Source organism: Squalius cephalus (assembly GCF_949319135.1).
Source record: "Squalius cephalus genome assembly, chromosome: 10".
Classification (NCBI taxonomy): domain Eukaryota; kingdom Metazoa; phylum Chordata; class Actinopteri; order Cypriniformes; family Leuciscidae; genus Squalius; species Squalius cephalus.
The window spans coordinates 8,936,744-8,959,604 of record NC_137131.1 but is presented as its reverse complement, the minus strand read 5'-3'; the positions used below and the strand labels follow the sequence as shown (position 1 = coordinate 8,959,604).

Genomic DNA, 22,861 nt, shown 5'->3' with positions numbered 1-22,861 from the left:
TGACCTTTCCCTATATTTTGTCAGTCTGTGCTCTGCTATACAGAATTTACTAGCAGAAAACTGTACATTTCCTTTGCGAAGAATGACCCCTTTCCCACCTCGGTAATGTATGATGTATGATGTGTGTGTGCGTCCTAATTGTGTGTGAGTTTCTATATGAGCTCAAAGAAAAATAATAAATTCATCAATTAATTGACTATTCATTTTTTTGTTTGTTTGTTTATTTCTGTCCATTCACGCTCCTAATGAATGTCCTTTGTAGACAGAAAGATTCCATGTCACTCTGACTTCTAGGTTAGCAGAGTCTGGAGATGATGGGGTGTGGATGTGGAGCAGGTGGCCATCTTCTGGACACATACATAATGTTCAAGTAAGTGATTTCCTGTGTAAAATTTATCATGTTAGGTAACAAGTATAAATAGGCTATCTGTAAATCAGCACGGAAATTAGATTGAAAAACCTATTTTATTACAGATCATCTCGGATAGGATTACTATTGGATTACTAAAATAGTAAGCAGTAAAACCATCTAACATGCACAGAAAGGTTTGAGCTTATCCCTTCCTTTCCTCTTCCCTTAAAGAAAATAAATAAATAAAAGTATTAAAATTGCAGGAGAATATCTTAAAATCTGCGGAATATCTTAAAATTAGTCTCAGGATCACTACTGCACAGACTCACGCTTCATGTGGTTTAGAAAAAGAAACAAAAAACGATTATTTCTGGGATATTTTGGCTTAATTTTTCTATAGTGGAAGGAAGTGGAGACACGTCATCCATTTTATTTTACAGTCCAGAGTGGCGCAGGTATGACGTCAGAACCCGGAAGTCTAATTCGCCTTTGGTTCCTTCGAGATTTTCCTATAGGGTTTTTATAATGGAGTTTTTCAATTTATGAGTAAAATAAAGCCTGTGGTTAACACAACTTGACAATACTTTTCAGTTTTGTTCTACAACGTACACTGCACACAAAAAAATGAACATAAAATGCTTCAAAATTCACGTTTTAGCTATTGGTGTGTGTAATTTACGTTGTAGAACAAAACTTAAAAGTATAGTTAAGTTATGTTTAAGTAACGTTAAGTAATTTGACCTTATTGTAAAGTTTTATAATGTTTTTATTTATTTGAAATTCTTGGTATTATGACTCACCCAACACTTAAAAAAAAAAAAAAAAAAAAGAGTAGTTTTAGAGAAACGCCCTTGCTTTAAGCCAAACACTGACACTAGCTGAGATTATTGCAATGTTTTAAGCAATGTAAGTCCACCGTTTTGATTGACATGATCTCTCATTGAGGCGATTGTGCAAGTAGCTTGCAGCTTGGGATCGCTGCTCTCCTCAGCTTGAAAAAGCAAAGTTTCATTTTAAGAGGTATTTTCCTTGAGGCTGTTTGTAACATATCTGAACCCAATAGCCCCAGTCAGCTCATGGTTCTCAGGTGTTTCTGTGCTGTCTATGTCTCTCTGGATGAATGACGGGTTTTGTAAGTGTTATGGATTTTGCCGTTAGGTTGGGTTGCTGATGAGACATGTTCCTTACAGCCCTCAAGAGAGATGCATACATTACATGTCAGAAAAGTGGATAAGTGCTCATATCATACATAGATTATCATCTCTTGTCAATTTGATTTTACATGTCAGTAGCTTTATGAAAATTTCTCTCTGTAAAAAAATCCTGTTAAATTTATGGTAAAAACTGACTGCTGTAATTCTACAAATTTAGTGTAAAAAAGTATGATGATAAAGTTACGGGCATTATGGGGTGGAATTTGGTGGCTGCATATTTTATAATTCATAACTGATTAAAAAATAAGAAATATTTGTTTTTAAATTAAATAAAAAACAAACTGGCAGCTGCCTCAGCCTCACTCAAGGTCTCACTATAAATTATTTTATTTTTCATTATTTAAAAAAAATATTATAGAACAATATTTGACTATAAAGGTACATGTATTATCTTGTTGAATATCAAATATTTACTTCCCAAAACAATTTTTTTCATGTGAAATCAATATAATTTTTCACTTCATATGGAAAGCTAACTTACAGTTAACCAATTAACTGTTTTTATTGTAGCATTTTGACATTGTTTTTCTGTTAATATTATTTAAAAAAAAAATGTAAGTGCATTTTTAGAATATTTAATTTTATGAACTTGAAAATTGTACCAAAATGTACTTCGTTTAACTAATTACTAATCACAAAATTCATAAACCATGTGATCATTTTGTGAATCCATTTTTTAAATATGTTTCATGTCATGTTTTGAATTTGTTTAGTTATTCAAAGTGGTTGCAAGAGTACTTTAATCTGCATCTAAACTTAAGATTTCTGTTATTTTTACACTGCAGCATTCCTCTAACACAGATTTCACTGGTTCCATGCCAATGTCTGGCTTTGTAACATTCAGGGAGGAGAAAGAACATGCAGCTACCTGTTACAGAAATGGACACATTTTCAGCTTCATTTAAAGCCTGGTTACACATGTCATGCTCCATCCTTCCTGTTTCATACTCATCACAAGCACAGATATATGTTCTGACAAAGAGTATACTCAGGATAACCACTACTGGAATTTTCCACTCCTGAGCCAGGAGTTTTTCGCTTACATTAAGTTTTGTACAGTACAGCTAGATGTGATGCAAATAGTTTGTATTGACAGGTTGTTTGGACAGGTTCCGTTGGTTTTCATAACCTCTTGCCTAATCATCTAAATACTTTTGCTGCATGTGACCTCATTTCACTGAGACCAGTTAAATAAGTTTTTTGGCGTTTTGCTTGTAAATAAGTTTGTATATGTTGCATAAAAAAAAAAATGTGTTTGCCATTAGATTAGTCTCTCTTGTATATTTATGTATGTTGCCCCTTCATTAATCTTAGATTGTTTCTTCAATGTTATCAAACTTTTAAAAAAAATTCAGTCTTGAATTGTTGGAATTTAATTTTATGAGTTTAAGACTGTTAGAGACATTCTTGAAAGGATGTTGTCTCATTAGGTGGAGGATTTTCCTTTTTTGTGTGTGATTTACATTATCATTCTAAAAGTTGCTAATTAAAAATGAATTAAATCTGCCATGTGTTTCTGTACCAGGTGCACTTTTGTACATTCTAATGTACTCATGTATGTTTGTATATGTCATTGACAGTGCCATAATCAACCATAACTCCCCGATGCCAGGAACAGATTCTTGAGAACTTCATGTTAGAGCGCCCTCTACCAGATAAATCCCAACACTGGACAATTGACTTCCCATTGAAGCACTAAAGGTGAGGCCTTCTGTTGATAAGGACTAATTTGACCATTGTACAAGTGTGATGTACAACGTCCTGTTCAGTTGTTCGTTTTTTGACATGGACGTAATATAACTCACAAAAAGTTGCTGTCTTGATCTTTGAGATACTATGGTGCTATATTCCACTGGGTATTCAGTGATGATCCCATTTGTAGGATCTCAGCCTCCAGAGAAAATTCCATGGGCTCTGTCTTCGGCTAAAGAATACTGGTTTTAAAGACTAAACTGTGTTAAATCCATAGGGGGGATTATCTGTACTCAGTGAATTCCTCCCCTAATTTGTGCTGTGTTTCCAGACTTTTGGCGTTCAAAATGTTTAATCCTATTTGCTCCACTACACTGACGTATTTTCATAGCTTTGATTTCTGGTTGGTCTGAGTGGACTACACAAGAGGAAAGTGCGAATCTCATGCACAGAGACACAAAGTGGTTTCATTGGCGGCAAAAATGGCCCTTCTGGCAGAAAGGAACTAGCTGAAAGGATCTGGTAAGGATTTCTAATTTGTGTGTAAATTTGTAGAGAATATACTACATTAATTGTGTAATATTTGGTCAATGACAGGTTTTGTCTTGTAGAGTTGCAGTTTATTATTATTATTTTAAACTTGGTTTATATGTAATGCCAAAATGAATGGCTGTTAAAAATTACACATTTGGGATGTTTGGCCATAAATTACTACATCTTAGTATTAAGTTACTTAACTTCAAATTTTAAACTTTCATATACGTTTTTAAGACAATTCTTTAGTATAGTACACACTAACAATATCAGTAGTGTGCTTGTGTTTTCTCAATTCCTTGCTCATATTACATGGCAGCATGGACGTCACAGGTCACAGTGATTTTGCCAAGTAAGACATGTTCCTGGATCAACATATTTTGTTGATCCTGGAAAAATATTTCTGTCCAAATATGTAGTCCTATCCCTACCCCTAAACCTAACCCCTACCCATAACCTATCCAGAGGAAAATAATTGGTGAATTATTTTCAAAATCAGAGGAAAATAATTGGTGAATAATACTGATGTAGAAACACCTAAACCTGGTTGTAAACCAAAACTTGACAAACTGTAAACTTGTCTCTCAAATCTGATTGGTTGATTGAAATGTTGTTCCAGGTTAAACAAAGATGTTGATCCAGGAACATGTTGCACTTGGTGAAATCACGTTCATTGGACGTCTAGTGGGGACAACCAGGAATTTGATCTTGGATTCAATATATGATTATTTATTATTGTTCATGAAATACTTATTTATGTTTACTGTTACAAATTATATATTTATAGACCCACACGTTGAGTTTTCATGTTTTGTGGGGACATTCCAAAGACATAATGATTTTAATGCTGTACAAACTGTATGCTATTCCATAACCCTAACCATATCCCTAAACCTACCCATCACAGAAAAAAAATTCTACATTTGTACATTTTCAAACAAAATCAGTATGATTTATAAGCTGTTTTCCAAAATATTTTCCCACAAGGACAAGAACTTCTGGTATTGCCATCTTTGTGGGTACATTTTGTCCCCATAATATAGGGTATACCTGAACCACACACACACACATACACACACACACACACACACACACACACACACACGCGCGCACACACACACACACACACACACACACACACACACACACACACACACACACACACACACATACACGCACACACACACACACACACACACACACACACACACACACACACACACACACACACACAGAGAGAGTACCCTTAAATATAGTAATAATGTTTTGCAAGAGTTTTAAAGCAGACCAAGCTCTTTTGTAGGCTAAAGATTAGTCCATGTCTCCACAAGGCAGACAAACTTTTTTGAGGTACCAGGCAGAGCCTGCTGAAGTAGAAAAGTTAAATCATTAAGCTCAGATGGGTTTGACCAAAGATTGAGTGAACCCTTAATTAGCTGAAGTACCTCTGACCCGACCAGAAATTAGCAAAGAATCAGCTCAGATACGAAGACAAAGGCAAACACAGTTCTGCCACACACACACTCAGCGCTAATTCAAGCAAGAATGCTCATAATTAGGACCGCCGTTCCCATTCTTCAAATAATTTATGTGGGGGGAAAAATCAGACTGCTTTGAAATGGTGACAGGACAGGATCCTGTCTACGGGGTTTAACGTCATGATCAACAATGTGGAAAAAAGCTCACAATTCACTTTGAAACTTTTTTCTGCTAAGTTGATTTCATTATAGAGGCTTACTGTAATGCGGAAACTAAAGCCTCTGTTTTATTTTATTTTTTTTTGGTATTCAAAAAGTGGTAGATAACAGCATTTGCTTCAAGAGAGGCAAAAAAACCAAAAACATAATAGTAATAATTTTCAGTAAGGCCATAATTTTGCTTTGTGACACAATGATTCTTTCTCATAGCTTCATGTGACTGAATAAAATGCATTAAAGCTTGTTGCATGCTACCATTGTAATTACTGCTTCTTTAAGATAGCCCTGCAAATGTTTTCCAAAAACAGATGACTTTGAATACCATCAGATTTCAGCTCCACGTGCGAATGGCTTGCCGTTGTCTACTTGGCTCATTGGTGGTTGGGGTGACCTTTCAAACTGCAATGCTTCAGGACTCTGTCCGTGTGCATACACAACTCCGGCTTTGTTTACCAGCTCCTGGAGATAATGAGGCTCGAGGCACTGTACTCTGTCAAAAACTAGACAGCAGGAAAAGAGCTTTTGTTCTGTGAAAAAAGGGTCTGGTCTGTTTCTGAGAGTTAGTATGTATTGGTTTACTGGCAGGTTTGCAGAGTTGAATCAATTGTTCGTTCAAAGGTTTTGGGTTTGTAATGAAGCAAGATGAAACAGTTGATGACTTTTGCTAATTTATTGTCACATGCACAAGGCCTTTCATAATATAAAACACTTAGCAAATCAACATTATCTAACATATTTGATTTGGATTCTTGCATCCAGCGATTGTTGGAACTGAACAGCGTTACAGAATACCAGAACCCTTAAACCAAAATGGATTTCCCAGCAGTTAATTTGCTTTGCTTGAAACATCAAGGAAGAACCTTCGAGGACCACACGCCTGACCATTGATGGTACTCGGGGGACCTTTGTGGAGTGGGTCCGTTCCAGTGAGTGAAATTCCTGAGTCCATTCCATTGAGTGAAATTCCTGAGTCTGTTCCAGTGAGTTAAATTCCAGAGTCCGTCCAAGTCCGTCCCTGAAACTGGGGTTCCCGAGTCCGTTCCTGGGAGTGAAATTCCCGAGTCCATTCCAGTTAGTGAAATTCCCAAGTTTGCTTCAGAGAGTAAAATTTCAGAGTCTGCTCTAGAGATGGAAATTCTAGAACCAGCTCGTCCTGTCAGTTCTAGCACGATCAAAAGACGTGGTCTTTTCCATATATGTTGCATCTTCTATGTGTGTCTGGGCCACACATACCCTGTCATGGCCACGGAGGCTGCTCCTTCCAGGCTCCCCGGACTAACGGCATCTCCCTGACTCCCTGAACTACCGGCACCTCCATAGCTCCTTGAGCTACCGGCACATCCCTGGCTCCCTGAACTACCGGCATCCTCCAGACTTCCCGAGCTACCAGCACCTCTCTGGCTCCCCGCACTGCTGGCATCTCCCAGGATCCCTGCACTACCAGCGCCTCCCTGGCTCCCTATATTGCCAGTGCCGCCCTGGCTCCCTGAGCTACCGGCACCTCTCTTGCTCATCCCTCAGGATCCCTGAGCTCCCTTCATTATACCGGCATTTCCCAGTCTCCCTGAGTTACTGGCACCTCCCTGGCTCCCTGTATTGCCAGTATTGCCTTGGAGGCTTCCTGTCCTACCTGTGGTTAATTAGTTTTGTTCATCTTCTGTTCCCTGCCTGTTTTGTCACCATGGTTACACATTCATTCATTCAGTTCAGGTGCTCCTCGTTTGGTTACGCCTGTTTGCACACTATATTTATACTCAGTCTTGGGCTGAATCCGAAATCGGCCCCTAAACCCTCAATCACTATTCCCTATATTAGTCCACTAATACTGTTCACTTGAAGGAGTGAATGAAAAAGAGCGAGCGAATTCGGACAGCCGTTGCGTACATCGTCTGTACACTCATTATTGCGATGCAATGTGGGATAGAATGATTGCACTCAATAACATCCACAATGGTTTCGGACACCACTACCAATGTCTGTCCCCTCAAAAATGCCCTATTTGAGGGTGTAGGGGGTGATTTCAGATTCAGCCTTGGTTCACCCTTTGTTCTGGTATTTGTTGTTATTTAAGCTGTTGAGTTGCGTTGTTTTCTCCTGTGTTTCCCTAGTCTTCTGTTTTTGAATTTAAATAACACTTCCGTGGATTTGGATTCCTGCTCCCAGCGAGTGTTTGAACTGAACAGCGTGACACATATTAACACAAAATTGAGAAATTATAATTCTGTACCACAGTGCATTGCAGTAATGTATTTCGTAATTAGCTTTTTTTTAGATTATTTCAGGTATTTGTTTTTTGGAAGTGTTTATAATAATGTAATTGTATTTATGTGTTTTTTTTACACAATTGTCATGTGTTCCAAACAAATGCAAACAGCTATGAAAAGGGAAGCAAAAGAGCTACAAAAGAATTTAATCAGAGATTTAATTTAATTAGATACTTTTTTGACCATTTTTGCTTTGTTACAGTGTTGCCACATTGCAACATGTTTCTCCAATTTATTTATTTTAATTCATTTTTAAATTTATGCCATCATTACAAGAAGTAAACTTTGTATACAACAAGTAAACAAAGTTTTTGTTCATTTTTGTCTATAAAGAGTCTCCTAACTGACAAACTGTCTGTGCAAGTCTGCAGGATAATCTTAGATTTGTAAGCAGTGTATTATGTACTTTCATTAGAGTGACTAATTTGACTATTTGACTATAAAGTCATCATTCATTCTGTTTTTGGCCTGTCTCCACAAGGCACCAAAAAACCTCTGACACCGTAACAAATATTAGTGCTCTCAACACCCACATTATGGTACACTGTGTATTCAGTTTTGCCCTGACACCCCAACTGTCATAACCGGGCTGTCTCAGATTTGTAATGAATTTATATCAGACTTGATTTGGGACAGTAGCCCAGCTGCACACATAAGCAGTATTGTCTGTCATGTAAGCAAGGGCATTTTTGTAATCCCTTGTAAATCGTCCAGTGTTGCCCATTGTGGTCCGAAGCTGGGACATTTTTGTTGATGCCTCTTGCCACAGGCTCAAAAGCACATTGCACGAATATGGCTGGATAAAAAGCTGTTCTTTTGTCTCAGATCCCTCCTCTTGAGCTGCGTGTCTTCATCATGGCCCTTTATGCGTAATGTGAATGTCTCTTCACTAAGGGCAAATGCTAATTCACACCCCTCAGGCATGCCTTTAAACCTACTCATTTAATGGTTGTTAGCATGCACACACAAGATGCAGTACTCTGGCAAATTTATTGTTTCACGCTTTCAGTGGCCCCAAAAGAATTTGGATGCATAAGCTATGCTTAAAAAAGTATAAATGTCATAGATAACAAAATATCAAGCAAAGGCATCTGTGATCAATTCAAATGTTCATTAGAATTAACTTCACTATCTTGCTATTTATGCCCTTTTTAAATCAAATGGTCCCAAGATGATTATTTTTTGTTAATGTATGAAGTCAGTTCTTCTAAAGTTTCCACGTGTAATCTATCATTAACTATGAACATATTCTACAAGCAGAAAGTGTCTAAATACCTTTTGTATGATTCTAATAGTTATCTGTTGTTTTATAATGTAAAATGTATCAAAGTTTGGTGAATTTGCTTGCAAAGTGTCCTTATGCTAACTTTTTTTCAAAATAAATGCCATTTGGTGTTGTGTTTGTTAGTTTGACACAGTTACGTTTATTTTACGTATATGCATCGTACAAGCTTGTACACTTTTATAAATGCACGCATGTTCTTTTCTACAAATGCTCTCTCATACTTACAAAGTGTCTGTTGTCTTAAACAAGCTGGAAGTTGGTCACGCATATTTTGTTTGGTTCAGATAATTCTACTCTCCTCACTTTCACCATTGTCTGTAATTCCACATCAGTTGTCTGAACTTTGAACCCCTAACTGATCTTTTATGGTCTTTAAGTTGACATAAAAGTTCTAATTTACTGTGAACTTATGGCTACAGATCAGTTAATGTCAGCATGTGGTGTGTAATGGATGGTGTGTTTTTTTTGTTTTGTTTTTTGCAGTTTTAGGCTGTGCAACTCTTTTGCAAAAAACAAAAAACAATAAAAAAAATCTTTACTGATATACTCAGAGACAGTTGAAGTTAATTAATTTATCAGAGTCCTATTCCATATTCAGGGTTAAATAAAACATTTTTTTACTACATCACTAATGCTGCAATTAGATGAAAATAATCGCTCCTTGTATCATATAGATAGTTTGCAGTACTTTTAAGTTTGATGTGTTCAATAAAGAATGCACAAAATGCTGTATTTGGAACATGTACTTGATGTAGATTTTATAGCCTCTGATAATCCATGCCTTGCATGTTACATTTTTACTGCTGGTCAAGCAATCCTATGCCAGTGTTTTGATATTTCATTATTTAATTCAGTAATTCATAAAAGATTATCAAACAAGTCTGTTCCATTCTAGCAAATCATATGACTCAGACTGACAGGTAGGTGTTACTCAAAACTTTGCACATCTTATACGTTTATTAACCTTCTAGTTTGCTGTTCTAGAAGACTGTTACATCCTTTTGCAGTGAATTGCATTGCATTGAATTTATTTTGAAGCTCTGCTGAAGTATTGGGATTTTAAGTTTGCAATCATATTTTTATTTAGTTTAGTCAATTACACCATCCTGCCTTAAAAAAATCATAATCAAATTAATTTATTATATTAAATTGAATGCATTTAATTGTTGTTTTTATGTATGTAGTGTTACTATATGTCTGTCGTTTTTTGATAAACATCTATTCAGCACCCAATATAATAACGCTTTAGCAGCCTTGAGTCACCAGCAAAATGTCACCAACCCCTAAAGGACACGGTTGACTATTTACTATCACCTTAACCACTCTCCTATGAGAATATGATAAAACTACTCAGAATTTATGAATCTCTCTATAGACACAGTAGCTGTTGGCATTTAGAGAATACTGCTTCTCTTCAGCAGGAACTTTTTATTGAACCCAGGGGGTTTGGCACGAAGGAGGAAAGTACCAGTGAGAGTAAAGAAAAGCACAAAGACTTTCCCTTATAAGAAAAAGAAGAGTGTTCTTATGTGGTCTGACTAAAGTTAGTATGGTCCAGAGCACGCTTTTGTCCACGGAATCTACGCGTGACACATTTTTATGATATGTGTACCTTTAAATATTAATGCATATACAAATTCATTCATTATTTTGGTACTTCCCTGATAACAAAATATAACAAAATGGCATGTATAATGAAAGTATTGACTATTTCCACTTGTACATGTTCTGCGTGTGCCTACATGCTGTTTTAATCTATACATCCACAAAAATTCAGGAATTATTTCCTTTGCTGCAGGGATTCTGAAAAACAATCGTCACATTGTTGTGACAAATACTGTCCATATAGTTTCAATTCCAAGGGAATTTTCAATGATCAGCATGTTTGTGTCTCGTGGTGTCATTATGTATAAAATATCAATACTTTACAATCTTTAATAAATCATGCATCTTGTTAATTTGCTATGCTTGTCTGATTTGAAAGCATGCCAAGTCAAGTTTATTTATATAGCGCTTTTCACAATACAGATTGTATCAAAGCAGCTTCACAGTATTAAATTAAAAGAATACATCAATGTTTGTTTCTAGTGGAAAACGTCCACGTTTGGTAATGCTGATCAATAGTATTGTTGATTGATTAATTAAATTAAATATCCCCAACTGAGCAAGCCAAAGGCAACAGTGGCAAGGAACTGAAAAAACTCCATCAGGTGACCTGATGGAGAAAAAAAAAACTTTGGGAGAACCCAGGCTCAGTCGGGGGCCAGTTCTCCTCTGGCGTCTATGAACTAGAGGTCGGATTTAACTGTAAGATTAAAAGTATTATATGAATGCCTGGCTGAAGAGATGCGTCTTTAATCTAGGTTTAAACTGGGAGAGCGAGTCTGAGCAACGAACAGTATCTGGAAGACTATTCCAGAGTTTTGGAGCTAAATGTGAAAATGCTCTCCCTCCTTTGGTGGACCTAGATATCCTAGGTATGACCAAAAGCCTCGAATTTAGTGATCTTAAAGAGCGCGATGGATTATAGGGCGATAGAAGGTCCGTTAAATAGACTGGAGCTAAGCCGTTTAGGGCTTTATAAGTCAGTAGCAATACCTTGTAATTAATACGGAACTTTATAGGTAACCAATGTAATGATGATAAAATTGGTGTTATATGATCATATTTTCTTGATCTAGTAAGAACTCTAGCGGCGGCATTTTGGACTAACTGTAGCTTGTTTATTGAGGATGCAGGACAACCGGCTAATAAAGCATTACAGTAATCTAGTCTCGATGTCATGAATGCGTGAACTAACTTTTCTGCGTCAGAAACTGATAGCATGTTACGTAGCTTAGCAATGTTTCTAAGGTGGAAAAAGGCTGTTCTTGTAACATATGAAATATGATTTTCAAAAGACAGGTTGCAGTCTAGTATAACACCCAGGTCTTTTACTGTAGAGGATAAAGTAACAGGACATCCTACTATGTTAAAGTTGTAGTGTGAGAGGTTTTGTGGGCGTTTTTTTGAACCGATGATTAGTACCTCTGTCTTGTCTGGATTTAATAAAAGAAAATTGCGCGTCATCCAATCTTTTATATCTTTAATACACTCTGTCAATTTGGATAATTTAGCGTTTTCATCTGGCCGTGATGAAATATAGATTTGAGTGTCATCAGCATAACAAGGGAAACTAATTCCATGTGTCCTTATAATATTTCCAAGTGGCAGCATATATATTGAGAATAACAGAGGGCCTAACACAGATCCCTGCGGCACTCCATAGTTTACTGGAGTTATGATCGATTTTTCTCCATTTAATGGTAGCGGTCAGATAAGTATGATCCGAACCAGCTTAATGCTTGTCCTTGAACACCAGTATAATTTTGTAGTCGATCTAAGAGTATTGTGTGATCTATAGTATCTAACGCAGCACTAAGATCCTGAGGAAAAAGTACCCGAGGCACTTGTGTTGAGGCATGCTCATTATGAGCAGTTCATAGGCATGTATAAACAATTTTAATTTGTGCTTGGATAACTTGGATACGCATTGTATTGCATGCACGTGCAGACTCGCTAAATGTTATGTTACACAAACAAATATTGTGTAAATGATTATTAAACAATGTTTTGATCAATATTTCAACGATTCATGCACTTACCATTTTGTTTATGCATGTTAGCATTTGTTTATATTAACATTTATTTTCTTAGCTTTTTGTGAAAATGCATGAAAACAAAAGGTACTAAAACATGAGAAGTGCTTGGTTGAGGATTATTGTTTTGAATGTTGCAGTAAAAATGTATTTGAAATAAAAATTTTATACTTACAGGTATACTACAAATACATTTACATATTTATATACTTAATATAAGTACCCTGCAATTGTACTTTTGGTATACTAAATAGGTATATTAACGTCTGCTAAATTAAGTACATTCTAATTTTGTACTTAATGCACTTTAGTTACCTGGAAATAGTGCTGAGGTCCAACTAAAGATATACTTAAGCACATTTGATTGTGCTAAAATTGTCATGAATGCGAGAGGAAGCAAGATGCAGGTAAAAGATGTTTATTATAAATAAACAGTGATGGTCAGGTCCACAAAAACACGACACAGGGCAGGAGAGTGACGCAGGGACCTCGATGGGCAACCGGGCTGATGGTGGATGGCAGATGAATGAGGAGTCCGTAAATCCAGAAGTGTGATGATGACAGGAAACGAAGCGGGTTAATGTGAGAATAAAACACGGGTTTTAATTTGTATGCATGAAAGACGGAATGAATTCTCCTGTACGCAGGAGGAAGTTTGAGTCGGACTGCCACCGGACTAAGGATCTTTGTGATGGTAAATGGGCCAATAAATTTGGGAGCTAGTTTATTAGAGACAGAGCGGAGTGGAATGTTCTTGGTTGAAAGCCACACTTTTTGACCAACAAAGTATACGGGAGGCTTCGACCAAGGCCTTAGCCTTGGTGCGCGCCCCCACTTGGAGCAGAGTCTCACGGGCTATGGTCCATGTGCGGTGACACCTCTGGACGAAGGCGTGGGCGGAGGGGACCGCGACTTCGGATTCCAGGCTAGGAAAAACTGGTGGCTGGTAACCTAAGCTACTCTCAAACGGAGATAGGCCTGTGAATGACACTGGTAACTAGTTGTGAGCGTGCTCAACCATAGAGAGCTGCTGACTCCAGGATGAAGGATTCTTGGATACCAAACATCACAACACTCATTCCAATTCTTTACAATCCCCCCATTGAATAACATCAGACCCTAATCCCTCCGGCACAAATAATCGATTCGGTGGGCCACCGGGCGGGGGCGTTACCCCTTCTAAGGCCGTCTTGACCTTCGACTCGATCTCCCATGTGAGCGTGGAGACAAATAGGGTCTCTGGTAAAATGCACTCGGGAGTGGACGGCCGTTCGGAAACGTCAAAAATTCGCGATAAAGAATTGGGTTTGATGTTTTTGTAACCCGGGCGATACGAAAGAGAAAAATCAAAACGACTGAAAAAAAAGAGCCCACCGAGCCTGCCTGGAGTTGAGTCTTTTGGCGGTTCTGATATATTCCAAGTTCTTGTGATCGGTCCAGACGATAAAAGGTACCCCCGACCCTTCTAACCAATGACGCCATTCTTCCAATGCTAACTCGATTGCCAACAACTCTCTGTTACCAATGTCATAGTTACGTTCGGCAGGAGATAAACGATGGGGGAGAAAAGCACACGGATGTATCCTGTCGTCTGTGGAAGAACGTTGGGAAAGAACTGTGCCTACCCCCACCTCTGACGCGTCGACCTCCACCACAAACTGACGTGATGGATCAGGGGCTATTAAGATGGGAGCCAAAACGAAGCGACCTTTCAGTTTGGCAAATACAGCCTCAGCTGTATCGGACCAACTGAGCGTAGTTCTGGGGGAGGTCAAGGCGTTCAGAGGACCGGCTAGTTGGCTGAAATTGCGAATGAAACGCCGATAGAAATTGGCGAATCCCAGAAACCTCTGTAGGGCCTAACTGGAATCCGGACTTGGCCAATCTACCACAGCCTTAACCTTATCAGGATCCATACGTACTCCCTCAGACGAGATGATGTATCCTAGAAAAGAAACAGACTGTGCATGAAAATTGCATTTCTCCGCCTTGACAAAAAGCCCATTTTCTAGCAACGTTTGAAGTACTCGTCGGATGTGCTGCACGTATTCCTGGAGAGAAGATGAAAAAAATCAATGTCTTCCAGGTAGACATATATGAACTGATCTACCATATCTCGCAGCACGTCGTTGATGAGTGCCTGGAAGACCGCTGGGGAGTTTGACAGACCAAAAAGCATGACCAAATATTCAAAGTGCCCCCTGGGGGTGTTAAACGCGGTCTTCCATTCATCCCCCTTCCTAATTCGAACCAAATGATAGGCATTCCGTAAATCCAATTTTTTGAAGACTGATGCTCCCTGTAACCTCTCGAAAGCTGAAGACATCAACAGCAAAGGATAAGTATTTTTTACCGTGATGTTGTTCAACCCCTGGTAATCAAAACAAGGTCGCAGAGAACCATCCTTATTGCCCACAAAAAAGAACCCCGCCCCCGCAGGAGAAGAGGAAGGCCGGATGAGCCCCATTGCTAGAGAATCAGAAATATATTTCTCCATGGCCTCCCTCTCTGGAACAGAGAGCAAATATATAACTTGCCCTTAGGCGGAGACTTACCTGGCAGTAAATCTATGGCACAGTCGTAGGGACGGTGCGAAGGAAGAGAAGCAGCACAGGACTTACTGAACACTTCCTTCAGGTCGAGGTACACAATGGGCACGTTTGATAAATCCACTGCCACCTCCTGAAACACAGAAACTGGTACAGATGGACAAGCAGACAAAAGACAAGACTCATAACACTGAGTACTCCCATGCGGAGATGGAGTGCTGGCACCAGTCCACCCTGGGGTTGTGTTGCGTGAGCCAGGGGTGACCAAGAACTATGTTGCCTGATGTGGTGAGTGTTATGGGTCCGGTGGTGAGTGAAATATTGGGGAGTTCTTGACCGTTGAGGGCGTTGACTGATATGCTATGAGTAAGTGAGGTGACAGGAATGTGAAGTCTATGAGCGAGCTTACGGTCCATAAAGTTGCCCTCCGCTCCCGAGTCCAGTAAGGCTTGACAGTCGTGTGTGCCGGCTGCCCATCTCAGTCTTACCGGGAGGAGCATAGATGATGATGACGAGGTCTTCTCGGCGGAGATCCCACCCTGAAAGCCGAGCTCTACCCACCTGCAAGGGCTCGTGATCGAAGACGGGGCTGACCGAGTCCCCACCGCTGGTCCGTGGGCTTTCAGTGCCTCCAGGTAGTCGATTCGGAAGAACGCGACGTTCCATCCTGGAGAGCCCTTATGGTAGATATGGTAGATCCCACACCGCCGTTCCCCATAATGCCGCTCTCCCAGCCAGCAGGGTCAAAACGAAAACTACCTTCGATCTTTCATTGTTGAAGGTTCGGGGTTGCAATGAGAAGTGCATGGAGCACTTGGTCAAGAACGCTCTGCAGAAACTGGGTTCTCCTGAGTACGCCTCCGGTACTGGTAGATGAGGTTCCAACTGGAAGAGCGACTCCGGTGGTGTGGGCTGAACTGGCGGTGTGGGCGGTGCAGCGGGACTCCTCAGATGTTGGAGTTGTTGGGTGAGCTCGGACACCTGTGTCACTAAAGCTTGTACTGCCCGCCCTGTGTTTGTGATGCTCTCCTCCTGCGTGTCCATCCGAGTGATACTCCGGCGATGAATTCGTCAAGGCTGATCGTGGGACCACATGATGTGGTCAGATCGTTCTGTCATGAATGCGAGAGGAAGCAAGATGCAGGTAAAAGATGTTTATTATAATTAAACAGTAATGGTCAGGTCCACACAAACACAACACAGATGGCAGATGAATGAGGAGTCCGTAAATCCAGAAGTGCGATGATGACGACAGGAAATGAAGACACAAAGAGACAAATCCAAACTGGAACAAAGACCACGAGAGAATGCCAAACAGGACAGGAACCAACACCGGTAAACACCACAACAATCTGAGAACACAAGACATCAGTCGCTGAGAATATATAGGTGAGTAGAGTGGAATCAGCTGGCGCTGATCAGGGCTAATCAGCGGTAATCAGAGGACACACCCACACTAATCATACACACTACACACAATCACACGAGACGAGGAAGAGACAGCGAATTCATGAACCGTGACAAAAATGGAACTATTGCAAGAATACTTTAGGTTGCATTTAAAGACTGATATTATACAGAGATCATACTATACTTACTAATAGTCATATTAAAACACATTTTAGGCTTAATATGTGCATAGTGCAATAAAGCACTCCAAATAAAGTTTAATTATAATATTTGTATCAGTCTCAAGTGATACGTCAGTAAATATGTTAATGGATTTGTAGTATACTTAGTATGAAACTTGGTATAGGTAGTTTTTTTTACTAGGGAACAGCTCTTTGTATGCAGATAACAGAACACTCAACTTTTAATGACTTTGTAGGTCCTAATCCAGTGGTTCAATCGGACAGGAATTTGTACATCTGTGACTTTCTTTGTGCGCACGTACATACATGTGCACAATATATTTAAAAAAAAGGGCAATTACCAAAGGCCCATCAGGCAACAAAGTTCTCTTTCCTTTCTTTCCCCCTTCAACATTTTAGAGATAACTCCATCTTAAACTGTCTTGTTTTTAGACTAACAGTGGTTGTGATTGTATGCCGGATGCTGAGAACAAACAATGTTTTATGCAGAACGAGTGGAACTAAAGATGAAACGTTAGTTAGCCTTAAGCCAGTTTCAGTTTAGACACTAGTAACCCGTCATCTCAAAGAGCCTTTTGTGTAATTAGACTGATGACGTCAAATGAACTCTATAAATGCATAAATTCATCGTTTGGGTTAAAAAACAATATGAGAACAGCAATCCCCTCCCAGCCCCTTAAATAAATTTTCCCTCTTTTCTTTTGCATTGATATCTTCAGCTGGCTAAGACGACGGGTCAGTTCTTGCACGTCACAAACAGAATCCACAAAGGGAATATATTTAAGCTAACAATTAGTCTTGTTTAATATGTTGGAGATGCTAGAGTACAGTCATTACCAGGTGAGATGAGACTTTGTTTATTGACTTAGAGAATATAGTTTATATTGTTATAACATATTGCAGCATTGATTGGTCTGTTTTAATTCTGTTTAGACTAGTGTGTTCCTTGAATCTACTTTCTCAGCCTCACAGCCAAGCCTGTGCTTTTGTCTTCTTTTTTTAAAGCATGCTTGCAATACACAGAGCAATTGTAACATGATCTAATGTATTCAACGGATTCAGTCTGTGATATGTTCAAAATAAAACAGGACTATCTTTGCATGAATACACAGATAGCATATAGTATTAGCATGTATCTGTCTGACTGTATGGGCATCACCTCTCTGTTTGTGACTCAGGTGCAGACCCACCTGGAAAGCCCATCAAAATACCACATCCAGCAGACCCAGAGGCAGCAGGTGAAGCATTACCTGTCCAGTGCACTGGGAGCCATGCTAAGCCCACAGGCCAACACAGGGCCTGGCCCCAGCCAGCCCACAGAACACGGCATGCCCCCTGGACCAGGAGCCAGCGCTCCTAATAGCCCTATGGCCCTTCTCACCCTCAACTGTGAGAAAGAGGTAGATGCAAAACCTGGCATTGCCAGTTTTGTCAATTAGATTATATTTTGCCAAAGTATGGTGTCAAAATGTGGTGAGTTTTCCTGACAATATGTGTGAATAATGTCCATAGACAAATAAGCAAAAGGGCAAAGGTAAACAAGAATCACATGAAGCATTAGATCTTGTTCATATTATTCACCTATTCATCATATTGTTCACCTTTCAAAACTTTGGGGTCAATAAGATTTGCAATTACTTAGCACTTATTTGATCAAAATAGTAAAAACAGTAATATTTTTTATTATATTTAAATATTTACTATTTAAAATAACTGTAAAATTCTATTTAAATATTTTTTAAATGCAATTAATTCCTGTGATGGCAAATCTGAATTTTCAGCAGCCATTGCTCTAGTCTGTATATGCTGATTTTGTGCTCAAACATTTCTTATTATTATCAGTGTTGAAAACAGTTGTGCTGCTTAACATGTTTGTGAATACCATAATAATTTTTTTTTCAGGATTCTTTGATGAATAGAAAGTGCAAAAGAACAGCATTCATTTTAAATGGAATTCTTTTGTAAAATTATAAATGTCTTAACATTTACTTTGATCAATTTAATGTGTCCATTCTGAATTAAAGTATTAATTTCTCTCAAAAACAAAATGTTATTGACCCCAAAACTGATGAATGGTAGTATACATCACTCTATCAAGGTTGTTAAGTAACTGCATGGTGGGGCCTGTTTGACCTAAAAAAAAAAAAAGCAAGTTGTGTAAGTAGCACGACTAAATAGTTTCTCACCATTTCTATGTCTATGAGTGATTGATGAACTGCTGTACATAAGTGCTGGAAGGGCTTTGAGGAAAGTAAAAGGTGACAGCTGGGTAAACAGGACAAAGGTTCTAAGACATTATTCATGTATGTGGTGTATGATCATCTTTCATTGTCCACAGAGGCCATTAGCATTTCTATTAATCATTGTGGCTTTCTTACTAACATGGATCTAAGTAATACTTTGGGATTGAAGCACTTATTACAAGGTGATGTGAACACATTCTGCTCTTAAAATTTGAATTGGCACAGATGGACGACGTAATTGAAGACATCATAAGTTTGGAATCGAGCTACAACGATGATATTCTTGGGTTCATGGATGCAGGACTTCAAATGACTAATGCGGTAACAGCCCTAAGGATTGTAGTGTCATGTTATTTAAGATTCATATAATCACCTGAACAGTCAGAACATGCACTGAAATCTTTTTGGTTCTAATTTTTCAGATTCCAGTTTCTGCAAACCTGTTGGACATGTACAACAATCATGCTCTTTCTCCAGCTGAGGTTACCATTAACAACTCCTGCTCTAACCTGCTATCCGTCAAAAGGGAATTATCCGGTATATTCACACTGTCTTATCTATCATTAGAGTAAATAATCATTTTGGTTACCATGTCACTGCCCACTGTGCTTAGGAATGGAAGTATCCATATTGTGTGCACTTTTGAATGCACAATATCAATGAAAGATATATTGTATTAAATAGTTACCCCAGCACCTGGCATGATGCACATTATGGACAAGTCTGGACCATGTGGCAAGTTTGACACTTATCAAAGGCCTGAAGGCTTTCCAGTAGGTATGTTTTCCGTTCCTTGGCCTCTGAAAGGCCCTAAGCATGAATAAAGAGTTGTTGTTTTTTGTCCAGACACTGTACATTAATATCTATAAAATTATATTATTTGATGAACTAACATGCGTGTCAACAAGGTTTACATTTGAAATTACCTTTACACACATCAAGTCAAGAAAAATATTTTCAAAATGCACAGTTGGTGTGTTAAAAATCACCTGTGTACTTAAGACAGTAATTGCACACAATATGGACACTTGTAAAACATGCTACACACACATTGGAACTTGAAGAGTTTAATTTAAAAATACAGTAACACAGTATACAGTTTTACATTTATTATTCTACTTTTTAGAATTTCTAGTGAACAGCAACACATTAGAATACATTGGCACACTAGGGAAGAAACTGTGAACTCTGTAATAGAAAGTTCTTGATGTTAAAACTGTGAAGTTGACTGATAATTATGAAGTTGTTTCAGTTAATATAACTACACATTTCAGAATCAGAGGTCAGAGCCTTGGCAAAAGAGAGACAAAAGAAGGACAACCACAACCTCAGTGAGTCTGATCATCACTTTATATGCATAAACATCTGAGATATATGCTAAAATGTCTGTCACATAATTTATTTTTGTATATTTAAAATTTTAAGTATAATAATAATAATGATAATAAAATATGACCATATCTTTATTGGCTTTTATATCCATACAGTTGAACGAAGAAGGCGTTTTAATATAAATGACAGAATTAAGGAGCTGGGGACATTAATTCCCAAGTCAAATGATCCGTAAGTCTCAAAAAATGATATTAAAATTTAAATAAACTTTGGTTTACAATTCTATATATTCTGTATTCATATATTCAGCCTAATCATCTATGAAATATACCAGCATGATCTATACCAGAAAATGTTGTGGTTACACATAAATACCAAATGCCAGCGTAACCGCCTGGCTCTGGATTTTGCAGGGACATGAGGTGGAATAAGGGGACCATCCTGAAAGCTTCAGTGGATTATATTAGGAAACTGCAGAAAGAGCAGCAGAAAGCAAAAGAGCTGGAAAACAGACAAAAGAGACTAGAACATGCAAACAGACATCTCCTGCTTCGTATTCAGGTAAACCAACTGATAAACAAAAGCTACTCACCTTTGGTTAAAAGCTCATGGCAGCTAGTTACATGATCAGATTTTTGCAGACAAGTATGTCCTTTGACAAAATGCTTCTTCTTCTTTTTTTTAAAGTTAGATGGCAAAACACCAAGCGTAACTATGCTTTGAAAGCTTATAAATTATGCTTAATGCTTCAGCTGCATGAAATTCAAAAGTTACACTTGAGTAATTCATTATGGGGAATTTCCTTCATTTTGACACATGGCATTTGGTTCACAATGCGCCTACTGTTTACACGCACAACTTTTCATGCACCCATCCATTTTCTTAGAGTAACGCTGTGTTATCCTAAAGTGTGTGTATTTGTCGTTTCTGGTTGTGTCCAGGAGCTTGAGATGCAAGCCCGTGCTCATGGGCTCACCATTTTACCCTCTCCCAGCCTTTATTCCTCTGACCTGGTGGCTCGAGCTATCAAACAAGAGCCCGGAATGGGGAACTGCACATCCGATTTGTACTCACACCTCCCCAGTACTGATATATCCCGCCCCACCACTCTGGACCTCAACAGCGGCACCATCAGCTACAACGACAGCCCCACGGAGGAAGAGGAACCGGGGGTCTACGACAGCCCCAACAAGACCTCCGCCAAGCTGGACGACATGCTTATGGACAACACCCTGTCTCCAGTGGGCAGCAGTGACCCCCTGCTGTCTTCCGGCTCCCCCGTCCCATCCAACAGCAGCGACAGCAGCAGTATGGATGAACATGAAAACGGCTGTTAGCATTGCAGACAAACTTCGATGAACCAAAGTTAGACGATTAGATGTTTTTTATATAATTGCAGTACCAATGATACATTCAGGTGGTTTCCTTACAATCCAGATCATGTGTAACATTAAGAGCACTTTTAAGTACAGTACTTATCTTGTATTTCTTAATATTTAGTGTGTATATATTTTTTTTTCATATATCATTTTGGAGTTTACTAGTTAAGAATGACTGATTTGATCAATTTCTTGATTTATCAAGGATTTCTACAGGATTTATCCAGGATAGCTAGAATAAAAACTGCTAAAGAGTAATTTTCAGAGTTGGCTTGATATTGTCTACAAATGCAACTTAATTTTTTTGGGGTGAACATTTTTCAGAGGTGGAGTAACCAGTAACACGTCTAGGCATGCACAGTTCAATTCAAAACATCTCTACAAGAGAAACACAGAGGTCTGATAGTAGTTAGAAGCAATCTAATTTAGTACTTTCAATCGGTAGCATTAATTCATTGAATTAATTTCAACAAATGTTTGTTGATGATGAAATTAAACATGTTGGCCCGTGGTTACCATCTAATGGTCATATATGAAGTCTGTTGGCCTGTCAGATTCCTTGTTTAACCATGAGAGAGTTGTTGGAAATTTTAAATATTTTAGATCATCATTTTGAACATATGTCACAGTCTGGTTTCAGAACAATATGTACTTTTGCACAGCATTGTAGATTGTATCAGTCAGGCACTGTTTTTAATCAGTTATATGTGATTATTATGTGCAATGGATGGCTTAGACAGTATACTAACATTATCAGTAAAATGAATGTCAAAATCCTGACTTATGATAATGTACATGAATGACTTGCTATTGAACAGCTAAATTACAATTGTTGCCTTTTTATATTTATATCAGCTCATTGGCAGTCCTATTGCAATTAATGGAAGTCTACTACAGTTTTTTAAAGGTCAAATAAAGTCTCAAAAGTGGTGTAGTTTTATTTATGCAACAAATCATTGATGAAGACAGGAGTGAACATTTATATCAAATTATCAGATTCAAATGTAGTTTTCTCAATCTCTATGCATTGTTAGGTCATTTTTAAATATACAGTACTGTAATATCCTTAATGTATGCATTTCAATATAAA

At 38.4% G+C, this 22,861-nt stretch overlaps 1 protein-coding gene across 5 annotated transcripts; it reads left to right on the top strand.

The window, feature by feature from the left end:
* Nucleotides 1-19: 19 nt before the first annotated feature.
* On the top strand, nt 20-22,681 carry mitfa (melanocyte inducing transcription factor a). Of its 5 annotated transcripts, XM_079884512.1 has the most exons (11): nt 20-102; nt 263-370; nt 3,147-3,267; nt 17,996-18,217; nt 19,286-19,381; nt 19,483-19,597; nt 19,745-19,837; nt 20,335-20,391; nt 20,548-20,623; nt 20,806-20,953; nt 21,334-22,681. In XM_079884512.1, exons 4-11 carry the CDS (start codon nt 18,089-18,091, stop codon nt 21,727-21,729), a joined length of 1,110 nt encoding a protein of 369 aa, XP_079740638.1. In that variant the 5' UTR covers nt 20-102; nt 263-370; nt 3,147-3,267; nt 17,996-18,088; the 3' UTR covers nt 21,730-22,681. The 5 variants fall into 5 exon arrangements, with proteins under 5 accessions (XP_079740638.1, XP_079740639.1, XP_079740640.1 ...); XM_079884510.1 differs by lacking the exons at nt 20-102; nt 263-370; nt 3,147-3,267 and adding exons at nt 16,553-16,614; nt 17,546-17,657; XM_079884513.1 differs by lacking the exons at nt 20-102; nt 263-370; nt 3,147-3,267 and adding an exon at nt 3,650-3,780.
* The last annotated feature ends 180 nt before the right edge of the window (nt 22,682-22,861 follow it).

Coding starts and splice junctions, on each gene's coding strand:
- mitfa (XM_079884510.1), top strand. CDS start 17,625: ATGTTGGAGATGCTAGAGTACAGTCATTACCAG. Junction 19,382..19,482: donor GACTTCAAATGACTAATGCG/GTAACAGCCCTA, acceptor CTAATTTTTCAG/ATTCCAGTTTCTGCAAACCT. Junction 19,598..19,744: donor CGTCAAAAGGGAATTATCCG/GTATATTCACAC, acceptor TGTATTAAATAG/TTACCCCAGCACCTGGCATG.